At 38.7% G+C, this 22,851-nt stretch overlaps 1 protein-coding gene across 1 annotated transcript; it reads right to left on the minus strand.

The window, feature by feature from the left end:
- Positions 1-649: 649 nt before the first annotated feature.
- On the minus strand, positions 650-18,446 carry LOC116629252 (zinc finger protein 268-like). The gene is made up of 2 exons (XM_032399549.1): positions 17,492-18,446; positions 650-895 (listed from the first exon to the last, which is right to left on the minus strand). The coding sequence occupies exons 1-2, from the start codon at positions 17,750-17,752 to the stop codon at positions 725-727; spliced, it is 432 nt and encodes a 143-aa protein (XP_032255440.1). The 5' UTR covers positions 17,753-18,446; the 3' UTR covers positions 650-724.
- Between the last annotated feature and the right edge of the window lie 4,405 nt (positions 18,447-22,851).

A 22,851-nucleotide genomic window follows, 5' to 3' on the forward strand; every position in this document is an offset into this window, starting at 1 on the left:
CATTCACTACAACCATAGGGTTTCTCCCCTGTATGGGTTCTCTGATGTACCATAAGGTTTGATTTTGTATTAAAGGCCTTCTGACATTCACTACATTCAAAGGGTTTCTCTCCTGTATGAATTCTTTGATGTATAATGAGCTGTGATTTCAAACCAAAAGCCTTACCACATTCATTACAACCATAGGGTTTCTGTCCTGAATGAGTTCTCTGGTGTGAAACGAGCTGGTCTTTCCTACTGAATACTTTTCCACATTCGCAGCATTCATAGGGATTCTCACCTGTGTGGATTCTCTGATGTATAACAAGTTGTGAATTGAAACTGAAGGATTTCCCACATTCACTGCATTCATGAAGTTTCTCTCCTGTGTGAGTTCTCTGATGGACAGTGAGGTAGGACTTGCTGCTGAAGTCTTTCCCACATCCCTTACATTTGTAGGGTTTCTCTTCTACATGAGTTCGTTGATGCACTGCAAGGTATGACTTACTGCTGAAGGTCTTCCCACAAAAACTGCATTCAAAAGGCTTTCCTCCTATATACATTTGTTGGCATATGAGTTGTGACTTCTTGTTGACAGTTTTTCCACATTCATTACTTTCACCATATTTTATTCCAATAACAGTTTGCTCATGTTTAGAATGGTGGAATGATTCCCTATATGCACGAAACTCTTTAGAATTCTTTCCAGCATAATTACTATTGAAATCTATATTATATTTAAAATTCATTCCACGTGTGATATATTTATGAAGCTTTTGTCTTGAAGAAACATAATTTGTAGTAAGAAGACATAGTTTTCCAAATGTAGGACATTCATAGCCTTTTGCCACACTTTCCAGCTTGCCTTGATTTTCCTGATGCCATTCCGTATGATCATCAATTTCCCCGACTTTTTCTAGCAATGAAAATAGTTATACGTTAAAAATAACATGAACCTGGCATAGCATAAAATTACCTTAAAAATGCCATGTCAAGGGAGTATACTTTAAGTTTCATATATCGGATCTGAATATAAATAAAATCAAAGTATAGATGTACCAAAACTCCTGGCCGAGGAGAACAAACAAAACTAAAAATAAAGATATGCATAGAAAACTGACAATGATTAGAAATGGTTTTAAGTTTTAAAATGTTGGTAAAGAAAGCAAAATAGGCACAAGTAAAAATAAAAAAATATAAAGCAGTTGGAAGGGATCTCAGCATTATATTCTTTCAACAAAAAATTACTGAATACATATTATGTGCCAATCACGGCGCTGAACTCAGGAGAAACTCAGAAAACATTGCAAATCAGTCCTCCTGGGAATGAAGTTCTACTGCATACCAAAATACATGAAAATAAACGCACAAGGAAAATCAGCGTGATCTTTCACAACACTGAGGACAAGTGGCAGGTAGTAAAGTTTCCAGAGAAACCAAAACTGCTTCATATAAAGGATCAAAGTGAGAATGGCATCTAACTTTAATCTAATGACATTAGCATCATTAGAGGACAAAATGCAGAGCATTCGGGAGTAAAGTATAAATATTTTCTGAGGCACAGGTCTCAAATTTTACGTTACATGCACTCTTTCACAGGAGGCTACTCGAACAGGTGCTCCAGCAAAACAAACTAAGAAAAAAGATGACATAGAATAAATATGGAAAGTAAAATTTGAAAGGAGACTCCAGGATAAAACACTAGTACAGCCAGGGTACGAGGTAAACTAGGATCACGCTGGAGCACGTTGAAGGACAAGGGAGTGACATCATCAGGAAGAGACAGACAGAATCACTAATGTGGCTGAATGTGGCACAGGAATATTTAGACACGTGAAGAAAAGTCTGAGGTTAACGATAAATACACTAATGATAAGAACAGAGAAACCTCGGCAGGCAAATAAAACAACTCAAAAGAAAAAAATGATGTATGAACAAAAATTAGCCATTGCATATTTGCATGATTCACCTGTGAATAGAAATTACATAGTCATAAAGATGTAAGAACTGAAGACTGATCTAACCCAAATGAAATAACTTTTAGTAGGATGACTGGGGTATAAGAAGAGACAGTGTGCATATCATGGGGAGTGTGGAAGAAGGGGGAGTGAAAGAGAATTAAATCGTTACACTGTTATACTGAATAATGGCCATTGGGGAAAAAATCAAGGTGCAGTAGAATAAGCTGGTTATTTAGAAATATGGAAGTGAATAACATAAAAAAGAGCTAAAAGGGATGAAAGTGGTTTTACCTGGGGGGAATAGAACACTGAGAGGGGGCAGGCTGAACAGAACGTTGTTGAAGACAAAAGCCAAAAGCCAAAATTAGAAAGTAGAGAGGGTGGGTGCCTGGGTGGCTCAGTCATTAACCGTCTGCCTTCGGCTCAGGTCATGATCCCAGGGTCTTGGGATCAAGCCCCGCATTGGGCTCCCTGCTCAGCAAGAAGCCGGCTTCTCCCTCTCCCACTCCCTCTGCTTGTGTGCCCTCTCTCGCTGTCTCTCTCTGTCAAAAAATAAGTAAAATCTTAAAAAAAAAAAAAAAAAAAGAAAGTAGAGAGGGAACAAGACACAGGACTCAGTCCTCAGGCACAACGGCAAGTATTTGGAGGCTGACCAGGAGAGAATGGTTGAGCTAGATGTCCTAAAGTAATATGCTGACCAAGGCAACAAACAGGAAACAGCATTAAGAGAATATGGCAGCAAGTCAGGCTTGGAGATGGCAGATCAGAGGACCTTAATACCTCATTCCAGGTTTCCCTACCTCTCAAATCTCATCAGTCTTCATTTTGCACAGTCTCCAAATTGTATTTTCGCAAGTTGGGGAGTTACCTCCTCCTGGATGCACTGAGAAATGAATGCTGGGAACTTCTGACTATCATGATGACTTGGGAGGGAGTGTTACTGGCTATTCCATGGTTCTAAACTCAGAAATGTTTCCATCAAGAAGAAAATAGGCCAGAGAGTAATTAATCTTTGCCTGGGAATCAGATTTGCTCATGTGTTTGGCTAACAGTCTTATCCCTATAGACTGAAATTTCAGAGTTCATGGACACTAAATCTGTCCTAATCCTCTACCGTGTAACCCTTCTGTGGCTGGAACCGTAACCGTCCTACTTCCCCTGGTTAGCCACAGCTCTGACTTCTTGATTTCCTAGGAAACCTTAACACATTTTCTGTTGAGCATTCTCCTATGCAACAATAATGACAGATAATGATATTATGGTTGATATCTCAAGGGAAATTTCAAAGAATTCCAAAAATCAGGAAACAATACCAAAGCCAATGTATAGAAGACAGAATTTCCTAAGCTTAAATATTATTTAAACATGATTGAAGATGATTACTGGTTGTGGTTCTCAAGTAATCCCTGGAAACTCCACTTGCACCGAAAGAATTCAGATTCTAAAGCTACAGAATAGCATTCTCCCAAACAACCATCTTGAGTGTAGCTACAGAAGACAATGGTAAAGGGAATTATGCTGAGAGAGCAGAACCAAGGGCTCACTAGGCCCCTGCCACAGCAGGAAGTCCTGGCGCAAACTGCCCAACCAGGGTGTCAACGCACTGCAAACCAGACTTCTATGTGGCATTCACTGTGGCTGCTCTCCCAGAATGGGGGCTCCCGTTGTACCTACGCTGCATGTGTCTCTACCACTCTGTACTTGTCTGCTTGGTTGTACATGAATAACTTAGCTTTAACTGTATGTTACCAGATGTTACCTGGGAACAAGGATCCAAGACTTCCATTAATACAGTACAAGAAGGAAAATGGGTAGTGAAATATTTTTGAAGATGGATGGATTGGAAGAAGAGTATGACTAGAAGCTGCCTACCCAAAGAGGTGGATGAAGGCAGACAGTGCTGCCTACCCCACAATCCTTCTTCCCTTTCCCTGACTGGCAAAGCCTGACTTTTCCCCCAAACCCATCCTTAAGGCCATGTGCTTCACTCAGGGAAATGGGGACCCATCACCACTGCTACCTCTACCCCACCCCCAGAAGGTGAAGCATCATTTATCGGAGCCAACAGTGGTGGGCCCACTTCCCTTGCCAGAGTCTTATTCAGACAGGGGTATGTGATAAAAACCTAGTCCACTAAGCATGACAAGTTTGCTGAGACTTCCCGGAATAGGCTTTACCACCTGATAAAAAGAGCCATGGGGGAAAAGCAGTTTACTTATTCTACTGGCCAGTGGTATATCTGCAGGTGTTGGCTGGCACTGTAATAGCCACCTGATGACCACGAGGGGAGTGCACCTGAGGAAAATGGCAGGGTAGAGATGGACCTTTGGTGATTTACTGAATCAATCACTTAGTCAACACTACAGCTGCCCCAATTCAGGACGTTTTGTGATGTGTGGTAATAAATAACTTCTGTTTCATAGGTTGATTTGGGATTAATCAGAATTTACAGCTGAAACAATCCTAATGATACAAAGACTAACTGGATTCATTCTGCCATGCCTGTGACAGATTAACCATGTCAGGGAAACCTATCTGACAGCAATATCAAGATGAACAAAAGGAGTAAGATGCATACATTTGGTTAATAAATAGAATGATCAAGAAATGAGATACTGGCCTTGTTTTGGGTGGAAACTGGGAATATGGGGGCCTTAAAAGACTTCTTTTTAGGGAACCAAAATATTAACAGATTTCAGCAACACTAGTGAAGAAAATTGCATATAAAGGAGGTTTACGCTGACTCTCCAGTGCCAAGAGAAAGCTAGAAGCAGAGCAGAATTAATAAACAATCAGAAAGTTGAGAAGAAAGTATCATGTGGCTGTGGAGCAATGCGACAAACAATTCCAGTTTCTGAAAATGAGGCAAAGGAGTGGCACATGCAAGGAAGATGCCCAATGGACCAATCAAACTTGGTACCAAAGGCCAGATGAAAGAGGGATGGGCTATCAATTACCAAAAGAGAAAAAGAGCTTAAATCTTCAGAATAGATGTCTTTCAAAGGTTATAATATATAAGAAAAGTAGTGAATATGGAAAGTCCCTTTGGACTCAGAGGGAAGAACAAGAGAAGCCAGTAAAGCATGAAAAGAATAAGCACTTCATCGTGTAGTGTGTGAGTGGGTTCCGTGGGGTGGCCCATGAAGAAGGGGGAGGGGAGGGCTCAAGAGAGGATGACTGATATCCAGGGATGTGGGAATGCACTTAGAAGGGACAGTGATGACTTCTCCTAATAGATTCCAAGGAGAAGGAAGGATGTTGGGACTATGGTTGTTGACTATAAGTGTAAGAGATTTTAAAAATATAATTTAAAAAAAAGAAAGTAGAAGGAAGAGTGAAAGTCACATCAAGAGAGATAGAGAGAAAAAAGCCTGTTTAACTGCATAACAAAATGAGTCTACTCTCCTGGGAAAGTACACAGGAAACGGAGAATTCCAGAGAGGAAGAGATGAACTAAGACAGAATGGTTACGAATGAGACAAAAAGTACAAACATGAGGTGTATGTCACATCAGAATTCGCATCAATTCTGAATAAGGAAGAAAAGATCTAAATATCCTCATCACTCACCTGGATGGCCTTGACTTGGGATTTGGGCCTGCATCATCCACAGTTCTTCTTGTTCCAACTTGAAGATGATATCGGGTTTGCTGTCTTGATACCCTGTGAATGGCAAATCATAACCAACCTGGACCAAAACTACCTTGAACCCTGAAGAAGGGGGAAGAGTCAGTTTAGAGGCAGCACAATAAAGCTGCCCTTCTGCCCCATGGAAAAGTGAAGACCATTTTCAACTAGCATATTCTGATGCCAAAGGGAGACTAAGAAAATCTGGCCTTTAAATACAAATCCAAAATCACTAAGTATGTTGCAAAAGCCACCCAGCTTTCAGCCACCAAGAAGGGGAAGCCTGGAGATGACACACAGTCCTTTCGGGGAGGGAGCTCCTACCCAGGGACACCAGGTTGCTGTAGTTCTCCAACATCACACTCCTGTACAGGTGCTTCTGAGTGGGATCCAGCAGCTGCCACTCTTCCCAGGTAAAGTCCACAAACACATCCACGAATGACAATGGTCCCTGAAAGAGCACATTCCTATTCAATCTCAAACTCTTTACTGAGTTTCTGGGAAACAACAAGCTGCCTAGGATGTCCATTGTTTATATTCTACTTTGTGAGAAAAGCAAAAATTTATTGAAAACATTCCATCAATGTATATTAAATCAGTCAGCCTTTCACTCAACATATGAGAATACCAGGTGCCAGATACTCAGCAAGGTGCAGGTGATATAAACTTGAATGAAGGGACATCTGGGTAGCTTAGTCAGTTAAGTGTCCATCTCTTGATTTCGGCTCAGGTCATGATCTCAGGGTTCTGGGATCAAGCCCCATGTCGGGCTTCACACTCAGCGGGAGTCTGCTCAAGGATTCTCTCTCCCCCTCTCCTTCTGCCCCTGCCCCTGCTCGTGCACTCTCTCTGTCTCTCTCTCAAATAAATAAAATAAATCCTTAAGAGAAAACTTGAACAAAACACAATCCTGTCCAAAAGAAGTGTTCACCACTACACAGAAAAGCAAAGTTAAACATCTGTGAATGCAACTGGGAGTCAAAGAAGCTAAGACAAAAGAACATACAGAGTACAACAAGGGCACAAAGACGGAAGCAGCAATGCTATTCATTACAGATACATCTTTGACTGTTTAAACTATCCTAGGAACCACATGCACAGGGTAACCAAATGTCCCAGTGTACCCAGGACTAAAGGATTTCCCTAGACATGGGACCTTTGGTGCTAAAGGCAGGACAGCTATAGTCAAAAAGGAATGGTTGGTCATCCTACTTCTGCAACACTTCTTTACCTCCAGGTGCCAGGTATTCAAAAAGTGCAGGTGATATAAACAAGGATAAAAGACACTCCTGCCTGAGAGAAGCGTTTAGCATTGCAGAAGAAAGCAAAGTTTAAAACATGCAATTGCAACAGGAGGTTAAAGAAGCTAAGATGAACAAACATACAGAGTACAACAGGGGCACAAAGGAAGCTAGCAATGCCACTTGGAAGTGTCAGGCTGAATCTGTAAAAGGGTACTGCAGGGGCAGCCACTGTGAGAGAAGACATGTTAAAACTTATGTGGAATGAAAGCACAAAAGCTCTAAGTAGCAGCCAATTTGTGGGGCAAATGATCTGAATAAGAAGATACACAGATGGCAAATAATGATGCTCAACATCATATATTATTAAAGAATTGCAAATTAATAATAACACACCATCACACACTTATTAGAATGGCTAAGATTATAAAATAGTAATAACAACACCAAATCTCATGAAAGATGTGAATATAAACATCCAAGAAGCTCAACAGAATCCAACAAAGAGGGGCACCTGGGTGGCTCAGTCGGTTAAATGTCTGCCTCCAGCTCAGGTCATGATCCCAGGGTCCTGGGATCGAGCCCCACATCGGGCTCCCAGCTCAGTGGGGAGCCTGCTTCTCCCCCTCCCTACTGTGCTCTCTCTCAAATAAGTAAATAAAATCTTTAAAAAAAAAAAAGAATCCAACAAAGATGAACTCAAAGAAATCTACACCAAGACCTATTATAATCAAATTTTCTACAGACAAAAACAAAGAGAGGATCTTGAAAGCATCAGAGAAACAATTTGTCACACACAAGGAATCCTCAGTAAGGTTATAAGCAGATTTCTCATCAGAATCTTTGGTGGACTGAAGGCAATGGACCCATATATTCAAAGAGCTAAAGGAAACAAAATTGTCGACCAAAAATCCTCTATCTGTCAAAACTGTCCTTCAAAAGTAAGAGGGGAAATTAAGACATTCCCAGAAAAACAAATGGGAGTTTATTACCACTAGACTTGCCTGAAAGAAATGCTCAAGGGAGTCTTGCAGGTGAAATAAAAGGACACTATAAAATAATTCAAAGTTGTATGAAGAAAAAAAGATCTTAATAAAGGTAGATACATGTACAATGATAAAAGGTAATACTACTTTAACTCTGGTTTCTAACTCCACATTTTGTCTTCTACATAATTATAAGAGACTAATGCACTTAAAATAATTATTAGTTTGTGTTTAGGGGCACGCACTGTACAAAGATGTAATTTTGTGACATCAATAACCAAAAGGGGTGGGGACAGAGCTGTAGAGGAGCAGAATCTTTGTATAGTAACAAAGTTAAGCTGGTATAATTTCAAATAAGAATGCTATAACTTTAGGAAGTTAAACATAATCCCTATGATAACCACAAAGAAAATAGCTATATAATTTACACAAAAGGAAATGAGAAAGGAATTTAGATATTTAACTACAGAAAAAGAAATTAAACACAAAAGAAGACAGTAATGTAGGGACTGAGGGACAAAAAAAGCTATAAGGTATATAGAATTCAAACAGAATGAAAGAAATAAGTCCCTCCTTATCAGTAATTACTTAAAGTGTAAATTGATTAAACTCTCTAATCAAATAGAGAGATTGGCAGAATGTCTTAAAAACCATGGCCCAACTATAAAATGTCTAAAAGAGACTCACTTTAGATCCAAAGATAAAAATAGATGGAAAGTGAAAGAATGGATAAAGATATTCCATCCAAATAGTAACCAAAAGACAGCAGGGAGGGTAATACCAGTATCAGACACAACAGACTTCAAATCAAAAAAGGTTATAAGAGGGGCGCCTGGGTGGCTGTCGTTAAGCGTCTGCCTTCAGCTCAGGTCATGATCCCAGGGTCCTGGGATCAAGCCCTGCATCGAGCTCCTTGCTCAGCAGAAAGCCTGCTTCTCCCTCTCCCACTCCTCCTGCTTGTGTTCCCTCTCTCGCTGGGGCTCTGTCAAATAAATAAATAAAATCTTAAAGAAAAAAAAAGAAAAAAGGTTATGGGGGGGGCGTCTGGGTGGCTCAGTCGTTAAGCGTCTACCTTTGGCTTGGGTCATGGTCTCAGGGTCCTGGGATTGAGTCCCACATCGGGCTCCCTGCTCAGCAGAGAGCCTGCTTCTCCCTCTCCCTCTGCTTGTGCTCTCTCTGTGTCTCTCTCTCTCTCTCTGTGTCAAATAAATAAATAAAATCTTAAAAAAAAAGTTTATAAGAGGGGGTGCCTGGGTGGCTCAGTTGGTTAAGCGTCTGCCTTCAGCTCAGGTCATGATCCCGGAGTCCCAGAATTAAGCCCTACATCAGGCTCTCTGCTCAGCAGGGAGTCTGCTTCTCCCTCTTCCCCTCACTCCATTCATGTTCTCTCTCTCACGCTCTCTCAAATAAATAAAATCTTTAAAAAAAAAAGGTTATAAGAGACCAAAAGGAAAATTATATATTATTAAAGGTTCAATACCACAAGAAGATATAACAATTATAAAGTTATACATGTAATAACAGGTCACTGAATTAAATGAAGGAAAAACTGACATAATTGAAGGGAGAAAGTTTTATAATGATAATTGGAAATGTCAATATCCCACTCTCAATAATGAATAGAACAACTAGACAGAAGATAAGTAAAAAAACAAAATACTTAAACAAAGCAACTATAACAGACGTATGCTAAATATTCTACCCAACAAGAGCATACATACACTTTTCAAGTACACATGGAACATTGTACAGGATAGACTATGTGTTAGCCCACAAATTAAGTCCCAATAGATCTTAAAAGATGAAGATCAGGGCACCTATGTGGCTCAGTCGATTAAGCATCTGACTCTTGATTTTGGCTTAGATCATGATCTCAGGGTTGTGTGACTGAGCCCTGTGTTGGGTCCGTGCTGGGCATGGAGCTTGCTTAACGTTCTCTCTCCCACTTCCTCTGCCCCTCCCCTACCACTCACGTGTGCTCACTCTCTCTCTTAAAAAAAAAGATAAAGATCATAAAAAGTATTTTCTCTGACCACACAGGATAAAGTTAGAAATCAATAACAGAAGGAAAAAAACTGAAAATTCACAAATTCGGGGAAATTAAACAACACATCTTAACCAATGGATCAAAGAAGAAATCAAAAGGTAAATTAGTAAATACTTATACATGAATGAAAACAAAACACAACATACCAAAATTCACAGGATGGAACAAAAGCAGTGTTGAGGGGAAAATTTACTAGATGGATAAACAGTACACTAGAGGAAGCAAAAGAATAGATCAATGATCCAGAGGACAGAGTAATGTAAATCAATCAAGCTGAAGAGAAGAGAGAAAAAAAGAATAATGAAAAATGAAAAAAGACTTAGGGAACTCAGCAACACCATCAAGACTAGTAACATTTGCATTATATGGACCCCAGAAGGAGAACAGAGAGAAACGGGGGCAGAAAATTTATTTGAAGAAATAACAGCTGCAAATTTCCTGAATCTGGAGAAAGGAACAGAAATCCAGATCCAGGAGGCACAGAGAGCCCCCAACAAAATCAACCCAAGGAGGTCCACACCAAGACACATAGTAATTAAAATGGCAAAAAAAGTAGTGGTAAAGAGAGAATTTTAAAGCAGCAAGAGAAAAGAAAGCAGTTACATACAAGGGAAACCCATTAGGCTATCTGCTGATTTTTCAGCAGAAACTTTGCAGACCAGAAGAGAGTGCCATGATATATTCAAAGAGCTGAAAGAAAAAAACCTGCAGCCAAGACTACTCTATCCAGCAAGGCTATCATTCAGAAAAGGAAAGATAAAGAGTTTTCCAAACAAAGGAATTCATGACCACTAAACCAGCCCTACAAGAAATATTAAAAGGGACACTCTGAGTGGAAAAGAAAAGACCTAAGTAGGAGTAAGAAAAGTAGGAAGCACAAAAGCAGTAAAAATAAGTATCTCTATAAAAATCAGTCAAGAGACTCACAAAATAAAAGGATGTAAAGTATGACACCACATACCTAAAATGTGTGGACAGCGGGGAGGGAAGAATGGGTTCAAACTTAAGCAACCATCAACTTAATACAGACTGCCATATGCATAAGATGTTATACTCACACCTAATGGTAACCACAAATCAAAAACCACTAATACAAAAAAAAATAAAGAGAAAGGAATCCAAGTATATCACTAAAGAAAGCCAATAAACCATGAAAGAAGAGAGCAAGAGAAGAAAGGAACAGAAAAGAACTGCAAAACAACCATAAAATAAGTAACAAATGATGATAAGTACAAGCCTATCAATAATTACTTTCAGTGTAAACAGACTAAACATTTGAATCAAAAGACATAGGGTGACGGAATGGATAAAAAAGCAAGACCCATCTATATGCTCATTTTTGACCTAAAGACACAGATTGAAAGTGAAGGGATGGAAAAGCATTTCTCATGCAAATGGATGTGAAAAGGCCAGGGTAACAATACTTATATCAGACAAAATAGATTTTAAAACAAAGATAAGACAAAATAAGAGAAAAAGAAGGACCGTATATAACCATAAAGGGAACAACCCAACAAGAAGATATAACAATTGTAAATATTTATGCATACAGCAGAGCAGCACCGAAATACATAAGGCAGCTAATAACAAACACAAGGAAGTCATCAATAGTAATACAATAATAGTAGGGGACTTTAACACCCTACTTATATCAACAGATTATCCAACAGAAAAATCAACAAAGAAACAATGGCTTTGAATGACACATTGGACCACATGGATCTAACAGATACATTCAGAACATTCCATCATAAAATAGGAGAATACACATTCCTTTCAAATATACACGGAACATTCTCCATGATAGATCACATATTAGGCCACAAAACAAATCTCAACAAATTCAAAAAGATCAAAGTCATACCACGCATCTTTTCTTTCTTTTTTTTTGAGAGAAAGAGCACAAGACAGTGCATGAACAGGGAGGGGCAGAGGAAGAGAGAGAGTCTTAAACAGGCTCCACACCCAGTACGCGGAGTCTGATGCAGAGCTCAATCTCAGGACCCTGAGATCACGACCTGAGCCAAAATCAAGAGTTGGATGCTCAAATGACTGAGCCACCCAGGTGCCCCTATCAAGCATCTTTTCTGACCATAATGCTATGAAACTAAAAATCAACCACAAGAAAAAATCTGGAAAAAACACAAATACATGGAGGAAAAAATACATGGAGAAAAAAATACATGGAGAAAAACAAAAATAAAAACACAATGGTCCAAAATCTTTGGGATGTACCAACGCTGTTCTAACAGGGAAGTTTATAGCAATACAGGCCCTCAAGAAGCAAGAAAAATCTCAAATAAACCACCAAAACTTACACAGAACAGAACTAGAAAAAGAAGAACAAACAAAATCCAAAACCAGTAGAAGGAAGAAAATACTATAGATTAGAGCAGAAATAAATGAAACAGAAACTAAAAGAGAGAGAGGACTCAAATAAAATCAGAAAAGAAAGAGGAAAAATAATAACCAACACCACAGAAATACAAAGGATTGTAAGAGAATATTATGAAAGATTATATGCCAACAAATTGGATAACCTAGAAGAAATGGATAAATTCCTAGAGACATATAATCTCCCAAAATTGAATCAGGAAGAAATAGAAAATTTGAACAGACTGATTACCAGCGATGACATTGAATTAGTAATCAAAAAACTCCCAACAAACAAAAGTCAAATATCATTCTCAATGGTCAAAGACTGAAAGCTTTTCCTCTAAGATAAGGAACACGGCAAGAATGCCTGCTTTCACCACTTCTATTCAACACAGTACTGAAAGTTCTAGCCAGAGCCATTTGGCAAGGAAAAGAAATAAGTCTTTCAAATTGGAAAGGAAGAAGTAAAATTATCTCTGTTCACAGATGATATGATCCTATATGTAGAAAACTTTAAAGATTACACATACACACACACAAATGAATTCAGCAAAGTAGCAGCATACAATGTCAAAAATCAGTTGCATTTCTATACATGAACAATGATTAATCTGAAAAGCAAACTATGAAAACAATTCCATTTATAATAGCATCAAACAGAATAAATGCTTATCCAAGGAGGTAAATGAGTTATAGAACGAAAACCAGAAAACTTTGCTGAAAGAAACTTAAAAAGACATAAATAAATGGAAACATATTATATGTTCATGGATTGGAAGGCCTATCATTAAGATGCCAATACTACTCACAGTGATTTACATATTCAATATAATCCCTGTCAAAATCCCACTGATACTTTTTTTGCAGAAACAGAAAAGCCCATCCTAAAATTCATATGGAATCCCAAGGGACCCTGAATAACCAAAACAATATAGAAAAAGAACAAAGCTGAAGGACTCACATTTCCTTATTTCAACACTTAGTACAGAGCTACAGTAATTACAGCAAAGTAGTATTGGCACAAAGATTAACATACAGATCAATGGAATAGAATAGAGAGTCCATAAATAAACCCTTGCATATATGGTCAAATGATTTTTGACAATGGTGTCAATACCACATGATGGGGAAAGGAAGATTGTCTCAAATGCTGCTAGGACAACTCGATATCCACAAAAAGAATGAAGTTGGATCCTTACCTAACATCATATATAAAAACTTACTCTAAAATCTTAGCAAAGTTTTTTTATAGCTACCCACAAGCTCTTCCATAATTAATATGGAAAGGCAGAGAAAAAAAAATAGCCAAAACAATTCTGAAGAACAAAGGCAAAGTATTCCCAGTAGCCCATTTTAAGACTTCCTATAAAATCAAGACAGTGTGATGCTGGTGAAAGATCAGACACAAGATGAATGAAACAGAAAACAAAGCCTAGAAATAGACCCATACAAACATTGTCTCCTGATTTTTTTTTTTTTTAAACAAAGACATAAAGGCAATTCAATGTAGAAAGGAAAATCTTTTCAACAAATGGTGCAGGAACACTTGCACATCCATAGACATAAAAAATAAACCTCAAGGGCGCCTGGGTGGCTCAGTTGGTTAAGCATCTGCCTTTGGCTCAGGTCATGATCTCAGGGTCCTTGCTCAGCGGGGAGCCTGCTTCTCCTTCTCCCTCTGCCTGCCACTCCCCCTACTTGTGCTCTCTCTCTCTCTGTCAAATAAATAAAATCTTTAAAAAAAAATTAAAAAAAAAAAAAAACCTCAACACATAACCCAACCCTCTACAAAATTTAACTAAAAATGGATCATAGACTTAAATGTAAAAGCTAAAACTATAAAAGTCTAGAGAAATACAAGAGAATATTTCTGTACTTTGGTTTGGGCAATGAGATTTTATTTTTATTTGTTCATTTTATTCAGTAGGCTTCAGGTCCAGTGTGGGGTTTGAATTCATGACCCAGAGCCAGCCAGGTACCCAAGCAATGAGATTTTAGATATGACATCTAAAACTCAATCCATTCTAAAAAAATAAAATTGAGAAAATGGAATTTATCAGTCAGTGTTACAAAAATGAAAAGACAAGCCAGAGACTGGGAGAAAACATTTACACATCACTTTTCTGATGAAGGACTTGAATCTCGAATATGTAAAGAACTCTTAAAAATCAATGGCAAGAAAACAACCCAATTAAAAATTGGGGAAACGATCAGACACAGAACAGATACTTCACCAAAGATATTCAGAGAGCAAAACATAAAAGATACTCAATAATACTAGCTATAGGGAAATGCAATTTAAAACCACAATGAGGGCGCCTGCGTGGCTCAGATGGTTAAGCGTCTGCCTTCGGCTCAGGTCATGATCCCAGGGTCCTGGGATCGAGTCCCACATCGGGCTCCTTGCTCAGCAGGGAGTCTGCTTCTCCCTCTCCCTCTGCCTCTCCCCCTGCTTGTTCTCTCTCTGTCTCTCTCGCAAATGAATAAATAAAATCTTTAAAAAAAAAAAAAAAAAACCACAATGAAATACCACTTCACATGTATTAGTATGGCAAAATTTTTACAAACCTAACAATACCAAGCAATGGCCAGGATGAGGAGCAACAGGAACTCTCATTCACTGCTGGTAAGAGTGCAAAACTGCACAGCCAATTCGGAAGACAGTTTTTTACAAAGATAAATACATTGTTACCATACAATCCAGCAATCATGCTCCTAGGTATTTACCCAACTGATGGGAAAACTCATGTCTACACAAAAACCCATAGATGAATGTTGACAGCATTTGTAATCACCAAAAACTGGAAGCATCTGAATATCAAGACTTACTATAAATATAGTGTGATACTGGCCCAAGAACAGAAAAGTGGACCAAGTGTAGAGAGCAAGATGGACTCACTCGTATCAAATGGTAATGCAAGCAGCCAAGGGTGTTGCTGTTAAGACCAGGTATCATGGAAACCAGCAACCAGAACTGAAAACCAGCAGAAGAAGAGGCCAGCAGAGGTCCAAGACTGATTAAACTCCTTTAAAGATTCATATATTGAGAGAGAGAGAGAGAACACGGGGTGGGGTAGGGGGAGGCAGAGGGAGGGAGAGAGAATCTTAAGCAGACTCCCCGCTGAATATGGAGCCTGACGCAGGGCTCGATCCCACGACCCTGAGATCCTGACCTGAGCCAAACCCAAGAGTCGGACACTTAACCCGCTGAGCCCCCCAGGCGCCCCGATTGAACTCCTTTAACAAGGGAAGATCTTGCAGCACACTGTCTCATTCGTGTCTGAGTGTATCAGAAAGGGAACTGCTGCGGCCGCAGGCTCAGCCAGCTGATCTCTGAGCAGAACAGGTTCTCCACAGCTTGAACGCAGTCAGGAGCATGTGGCAAGAGTGACCTGGACTGGACCGGGTCCTCGTCTCAACTGGGCACTCACACACAGACTTTGTGTTTGGTTCGTTCACTTCTTACCCCTTGCTGTATCTTGTTTGTTGTGTGACTCTGTACTATGCTTTGCTCTGTTAAATGAGATGTCATTGAGTTTGAAATCCTGAACCTGCTTCACAATTATGTTAGCCTTGTTTTATAACTGAATAAAGGTGACACAACCCGTGTGCACCTTCATAGTGTGCTCATGACACCAATGGAACAGAATGAAGAGTTAGGAAACCAAACCATACTTATGGACACCTGACACATGACAAAGGTGGCACTGCAGAGCCAGAGGTTGGAATCAATCACTTCACTGGGACTGGGACAATTGGATAGCTCTGTGAAAAAAATAAATCTTTGACTCCCATCCACACCAAACATAAAAATTCATTCTAGATATATTATAAATCTAAATGTGAAAGGTAAAATAATAACAAAGAAAAATGTCTTCATGAGCTTCAGATAAGAAAAAAGTACTTAAATTGGACACAAAAAAGCACAAGCAATAAAAAAATTTATGAATCAGAATAAGTTAAAATCAATTATCTGTTCATCAAAAGACAGCATTAACAGAATGAAAAGGGAAGCAAAAAAAATACTGAACAAGAGTTAATGCTACTCATACTGAAATATTTAGAGGAGGCATGATGATATCTGAAATATATTAAGAAATGCACCAAAAATAAGATGGGTTAACGGATGCATAGAGAGAGAGACAAGGACAGATAATGTGATAAAGCAAGTATAGTAAAATGTTAATGGTAAATTCTGGGTGATGGGTACACAGAGGTTTGCTAAAATCCTTTCAACTTTGCCCTCTGTTTGAAAATTTTTATAACACAATATTGAAGGCAGAAGAAGCACCCCAGGTAAAATTTGAATATGGATTTGGTATCAAGATAGTTTTAAACTTTCATGTGCATGAATCACTGAATCTTGTTAAAATGAAGAGTCAATTATAACAGGATTGAGGTGGGACATGATATTCTGCATTTCTAACAAGCTTCCAGAACATAAAAAAATTCATTTAAACCAGTAAGAAAAAAGACAGAAAAACCAAAGGTAACAAAATGTCAAATAAACATGACAAAAAGTACTCATCCTCTTTAGCCAGGAAAATGCAAATTAAACCCATGAAGAGACACCACCATACCACCGCCAGAATGGCTCAAATTCAAAAGACTAACAATAGAAATTGTTGGCCAAGAATGTGAAGTAAGTGGAACATTCAAACACTGCTCTCCTAGCATGAGCTGGTAAATATAAGAGCACCGGTGTTTAATGAAACAAAGTGCTTACTGAAAAATATAAACAATATAGTAAGATACATGTGCCACACCTGGGTGGCTCAGTTGGTTAAGTGTCTGCCTTTGGCTCAGGTCAGTCCTGGGATCAAGCCCTGCATCAGGTTCCCTGCTCAGCAGGGAGTCTGCTTCTCCCTCTGCTGCTCCCCCTGCTCATGCTCTATCTCTGACAAATAAATATATAAAATCTTAAAAAAAATACATGTGCCACACCATTAACATAAATTAAAAATACATACACAGCAAAAATACATATTTTGTGAACACATATAAACAAAAGAAATCCATAAAGAACAAAGTAATTTTGGGGGGGTGGGGAAGGAGACTGAAATTGAGTATGGGGAAATCAAAAAATATGTAATAAAGATAGACAAGGACCTTACACAAACCACTGATGATAAACAGACTATGAACTGAAAAGTGATTAACTTAACCCTAAGGATCTCCATCCCTCTCCCCACCAAAAAAAAAAAAGAGAGAGAGAGAGAGAGAGAGAGAGAAGTACTGAAGAAAAGAAGCAGGAATAAATAAGCAAACAACTCACCCGAGACTGGGTGGTTTTTGGCTGCTCCTGGGAAATAAACAGCCACTCTAGAACCTGCTCTGTCCTGTGATTCTTGTGTCTTTGCCAGGGTCCTCCAGGGAGAAGCCTGTGGTCAGGAGTCCCTTGACCCAGGATGGATTCCTGACCTTGCAGCTCTCTGGCTCTGTTGCATGAATTCTCTTGTTCCTGGAGAGGTGGAACCTGTGGACACAAGAGCAAATTCGCTTTAATGACCAGCATTCTGCTGGGCCCCAACCTCATCTCTTCTGCTGGTGAACACACTCACAGGAGACCAGGCTGGATGTTCTGCACGCTGTGTTCAGTGTCGCTGTGGGGCAGAACCCAGCGCAATGATGACAGTCCCCTCCCCACACTCTGCACAGGCACCCAGGAGTCCTGAAGTTGCAGCAGCCACCCTAAGAGTTGAACAACTTCAGGCAGTCATTTAAATAACACAATGCCAGATGCTAGAGAGCAACAACTCTTAGGCTGGGCGTATACAAGCCGAAGATTTCAAATGAGCCAGAATGAGTTAGAACTTCTTCCCTCACTATTTAGATGTCCATCAACAATTCACTTACTCTCTCTCACAGAGTCTTACTTTTTGCTGTGGTGAACACTGGGAGTAGGGTGGCATCAGGTAGCAGTGCAGTTTTTTAACCTTCCAAGAACTCCCAATGAATGCAAATGAGAACAATCACAATGGTACAAGAAACAGCCCATAGACATCAACACCAAACCAACACAGTCTAGGTTACAGGGTCTCTTTACAAACATCAAGATATATGTAGAGGTGACCCAAGAGCAGAGGACAGATCCCAGGAGAGAAGAGTGAGCAATGAGGGAAGATTCTGACAGGCCACACACTGCAGATCCCCAAAGTCACCAAAAATGTGTGCCCCCAATGGGAGAACAATCCCAAAGTCACTAAGTGACCTGACAGCACTGTGGCTACCTAACAACATGGGAATTTGAAAAATAACTAGAGGGGCGCCTGGGTGGCTCAGTTGGTTAAGCGACTGCCTTCGGCTCAGGTCATGATCCTGGAGTCCCGGGATCGAGTCCCACATCGGGCTCCCTGCTCGGCGGGGAGTCTGCTTCTCCCTCTGATCCTCCCCCTCTCATGCTTTCTGTCTCCCATTCTCTCTCAGATAAATAAATAAAATCTTTAAAAAAAAAAAAAAAAAGAAAAAGAAAAATAACTAGAAAACAGTCCTTTCCAGACACATAGATCTTTTCTCTGAGGGAAAAGTGCTAAAGATAGTGCCCAAATTGCTCAACACAGAAGATTAAGGTAGTGAGAGGAATGAGAGAGAGATAGAGACAGAGGAGGGGAGGGGAGGGGAAAAGAGGAAAGAGGGGAGGAGGGAAGAATAGAGGAGAGATCCAGACACCTAGAGGGAAAGGACAGAGAAGGGAGAAAGGCTACTAGACAGTAAGAGGGAAGCATTCAGCTCTTATTCCAGAAATTAACAACAAAATATGTAAATGTGAGAGAAATACATTAAGAAGACAAGGCATGTTGAACTCTAGGAAGCACAGGGCTAGAGGCAGAAAAAACAGCTTCCTGACAAGGCTTAGCACTTAGGTATGAGTTTGTTTCCATCTCCAAAAGAATCACTGAGAAGATGAACTAGGAACAGTAAAAATGGTGACTTCTGCAGGAGGGAAAGGACAGGACAGAAGGGATGGAAGCAAGTCATTTTCTACTTTTGAATCATGTGTAAATATCTTACATAATCAAAAAGAGGGAGGGCAATCCCTAAGGTTGCAAATAAGTGTCAGCAAATATATATGTTTATCAAATTGGAAACAAAACTACAAGAGAATAATTTTTCTAACTGATCTTTAGATAAAATGAGGTACAAAGACATACTGAACTTCATTCAGTATCCTTGTAAGTGAAAACAAATTACAATTTTAAAACCATTTTATGTACACTGTAGGATATGACAGTTATATTACTATTATTAAGAACCAAGATATCTGAATTTAACAGATATATTCATAACATTCTATCATAAAACAGCAGAATATACATTCTTTTCGAATATACATGGAGCATTCTCCAGAACAGATCACATATTAGGCCATAAAACAAATCTCAACAAATTAAAAAAGACTAAAGTCATTCCATGCATCTTTTCTGACCACAATGCTATGAAACTAAAAAATCAACCACAAGAAAAAAAATCTGGAAAAAACACAAACATATGGAGGTTAAATAACATACTACCAAACAATGAATATGTCATCCAAGAAACCAAAGAGAAAATCAAGAAAATACACGGGGAAAAATGAAAATGAAAACACAACAGTCCAAAATCTCTGGGATGTTTTAAGAGGGAAGTTCAAAACAATACAGGCCCACTTCAAGAAACAAGAAAAATCTCAAACAACCAATCATAAATCTAAAGGAACTAGAAAAAGAACAAACAAAACCCAAAACCAGTAGAAGGAAGGAAATAATAAAGATTATAGCTGAAATAAATGAAACAGAAACTAAAACAAACAAACAATAGAACAGATCAATGAAACCAGAAGCTGGTTCTTTGAAAAGATCAACAAAATTGATAAGCTTTTAGCTAGACTCATCAAGAGACAGAAAGAGAGAGAAGACTCAAATAAAATTAGAAAAGAAAGGAGAATAACTAATACCACAGAAATACAAAGGATTATAAGAGAATATTATGAAACATTATATGCCAACAAACTGGACAACCTAAAAGAAATGGATAAAATCCTAGAGACCTATAACCTCCTAAAACTGAATCAGGAAGAAATAGAGAATTTGAACAGATTGATTACCAGTGATGACATTGAATGAGTAATCAAAAAACTCCCAACAAACAGAAGTCCAGGACCAGACAGCTTCATAGGTAAGTTCTACCAAACATTTAAAGAAGAGTTAATATCTATTCTTCTCAAACTATTCCAAAAAATAGAAGGAAAACTTCCAAATTCATTCTATGAGGTCTGCATTACCCTGATTCCAAAACCAAATAAAGACACTACAAAAAACAAGAACTACAGGTCAGTATTTCTGATGAACACAGATGTAAAAATCCTCAAAAAAATATCAGCAAATCAAATCCAACAACATGTTAAAAAAATCATTCACTATGATCAAGTGGGATTTATTCCTGGGTTGCAAGGGTGGTTCAATATTCACAAAGCAATCATCAATCAACATGATAGATCACATCAACAACAGAAAGAATAAAAACCATATGATATTTCCATAGATGCAGAAAAAGCATTTCACAGAGTATAACATACATTCATAATAAAAAACCATCCACAAAGTAGGTTTAGAGGGAACATACCTCAACATAATAAAGCCATATATGAAAAACCCATAGCTAATATCATACTCAATGGTGAAAAACTGAAAGCTTTCCCCCTAAGATCAGCAACAAGACAAGGATGCCCACCCTCACCACTTTTATTCAACAAAGTACTCAAAGTCCTACCCACAGCAATCAGGCAAGAAAAAGGAATAAAAGGCATCCAGATTGGTAAGAAAAATGTAAAACTTTCACTATTTGCAGATGACATGATACAATATATAGAAAACCCTAAAGACTCCACCAAAAAACTACTAGAACTGGGGTGCTTGGGTGGCTCAGTCGTTAAGCGTCTGCCTTCAGCTCAGGTCATGATCCCAGGGCCCTGGGATCGAGCCCCGCATTGGGCTCCCTGCTCAGCGGGAAGACTGCTTCTCCCTCTCCCACTCCCCCTGCTTGTGTTCACTCTCTCACTGTATCTCTCTCTGTCAAATAAATAAATAAATAAAATCTTTAAAAAAAAAAAAAACTACTAGAACTGATAAATGAATTCTGTTAAGGTTGCAGGATACAAAATCAATGTACAGAAATCCGTTGCATTTCTACACACTAATAATAAAGCAGCAGAAAGAGATATTAAGAAAACAGTCCCATTTACAATTGTACCAAAAATAATAATACCTAGGAAAAAACTTAACAAAGAAGGTGAAAGACTTGTACTCTGTAAGCTATAAAACACTGATGAAAGAAATTGAAGATGACACAAATGAAAAAGTATTCCATGCTCATGGATTGGAAGAACAAATGGTGTTAAAATGTCCATACTACCCAAAACAATCTACAGATTTAATGCAATCCCAATCAACATACCAACAGCATTTTTCACAGACCTAGAACAAATAATCCTACAATTTCTATGGAACTACAAAAGACTCCAAATAGCCAAACAGTCTTGAAAAAGAAAAACAAAGCAGGAAGTATCACAATTCCAGATTTCAAGTTATACTACAAAGCTGTAGTAATCAAAATGGTGTGGTACTGGCCCAAAAACAGACATATACATCAACAGGAAAGTCAGAAAGCTGCCCCCAAAAAACAAGATTATATGGTCAATTAATCTTTGACAAAAGAGGCAAGAATATGCAATGGGAAAAAGACACTCTCTTCAACAAATGCTGTTGGGAAAACTGGACAGCAACATGCAAAAGAATGAAACTGGACCACTTTCTTACACCATACACAAAAATAAACTCAAAATGGATGAAAGACCTAAATGTGAGACCTGAAATCATAAAAATTCTAGAAGAGAACACAGGCAGTAATTTCTCTAACATCAGCCATAGCAACATTTTTCTAATATGTCTCTCGAAGCAAGGAAAACAAAAGCAAAAATAAACTACTGGGACTTCATCAAAATAAAAAGCTTCTGCACAGCGAAGGAAACAATCACCAAAATAAAAGACAACCTATGGAATGGGACAAGATATTTGCAAATGATATATCCAGTAAAGAGTTAGTACCCAAAAGAACTGATACAACACCCAAAAAACAAATAATTCAATTAAAAAATGGGCAGAAGACATGAAGACATTTTTCCAAAGTAGACATGTGGATGGCCAACAGACACATGAAAACATGTTCAATAGTGCTCATCAGCAGGGAAATGAAAATCAAAACTACAATGAGGTACCACCTCACACCTGTCACAATGGCTAAAATCAACACAAGAAACAAAAGGTGCTCAGAGGATATGGAGAAAGGGGAACCCTCATGCACTGTTGGTGGGAATACAAACTGCTGCATCCACTCTAGAAAACAGTATGGAGGTTCCTCAAAAATGAAAAATAGAATTACCCTATGATGCGGTAATTACACTACTAGGTATCTACCCAAAGAATACAAAAACATTAATTTGAAAGGATACATGCACCCCTAAGTTTATAGCAGCATTATCCACAATAGTCAAATTATGGAAACAGCCCCAGTGTCCATCAATGGATGAATGGATAAAGAAAATGTGGTGTGTACACACACACACACACACACACACACACACACAGGAATATTAATCAG

The sequence above is a fragment of the Phoca vitulina genome, unplaced genomic scaffold, assembly GCF_004348235.1.
Source record: "Phoca vitulina isolate PV1807 unplaced genomic scaffold, GSC_HSeal_1.0 scaffold466, whole genome shotgun sequence".
Classification (NCBI taxonomy): Eukaryota; Metazoa; Chordata; class Mammalia; order Carnivora; family Phocidae; genus Phoca; species Phoca vitulina.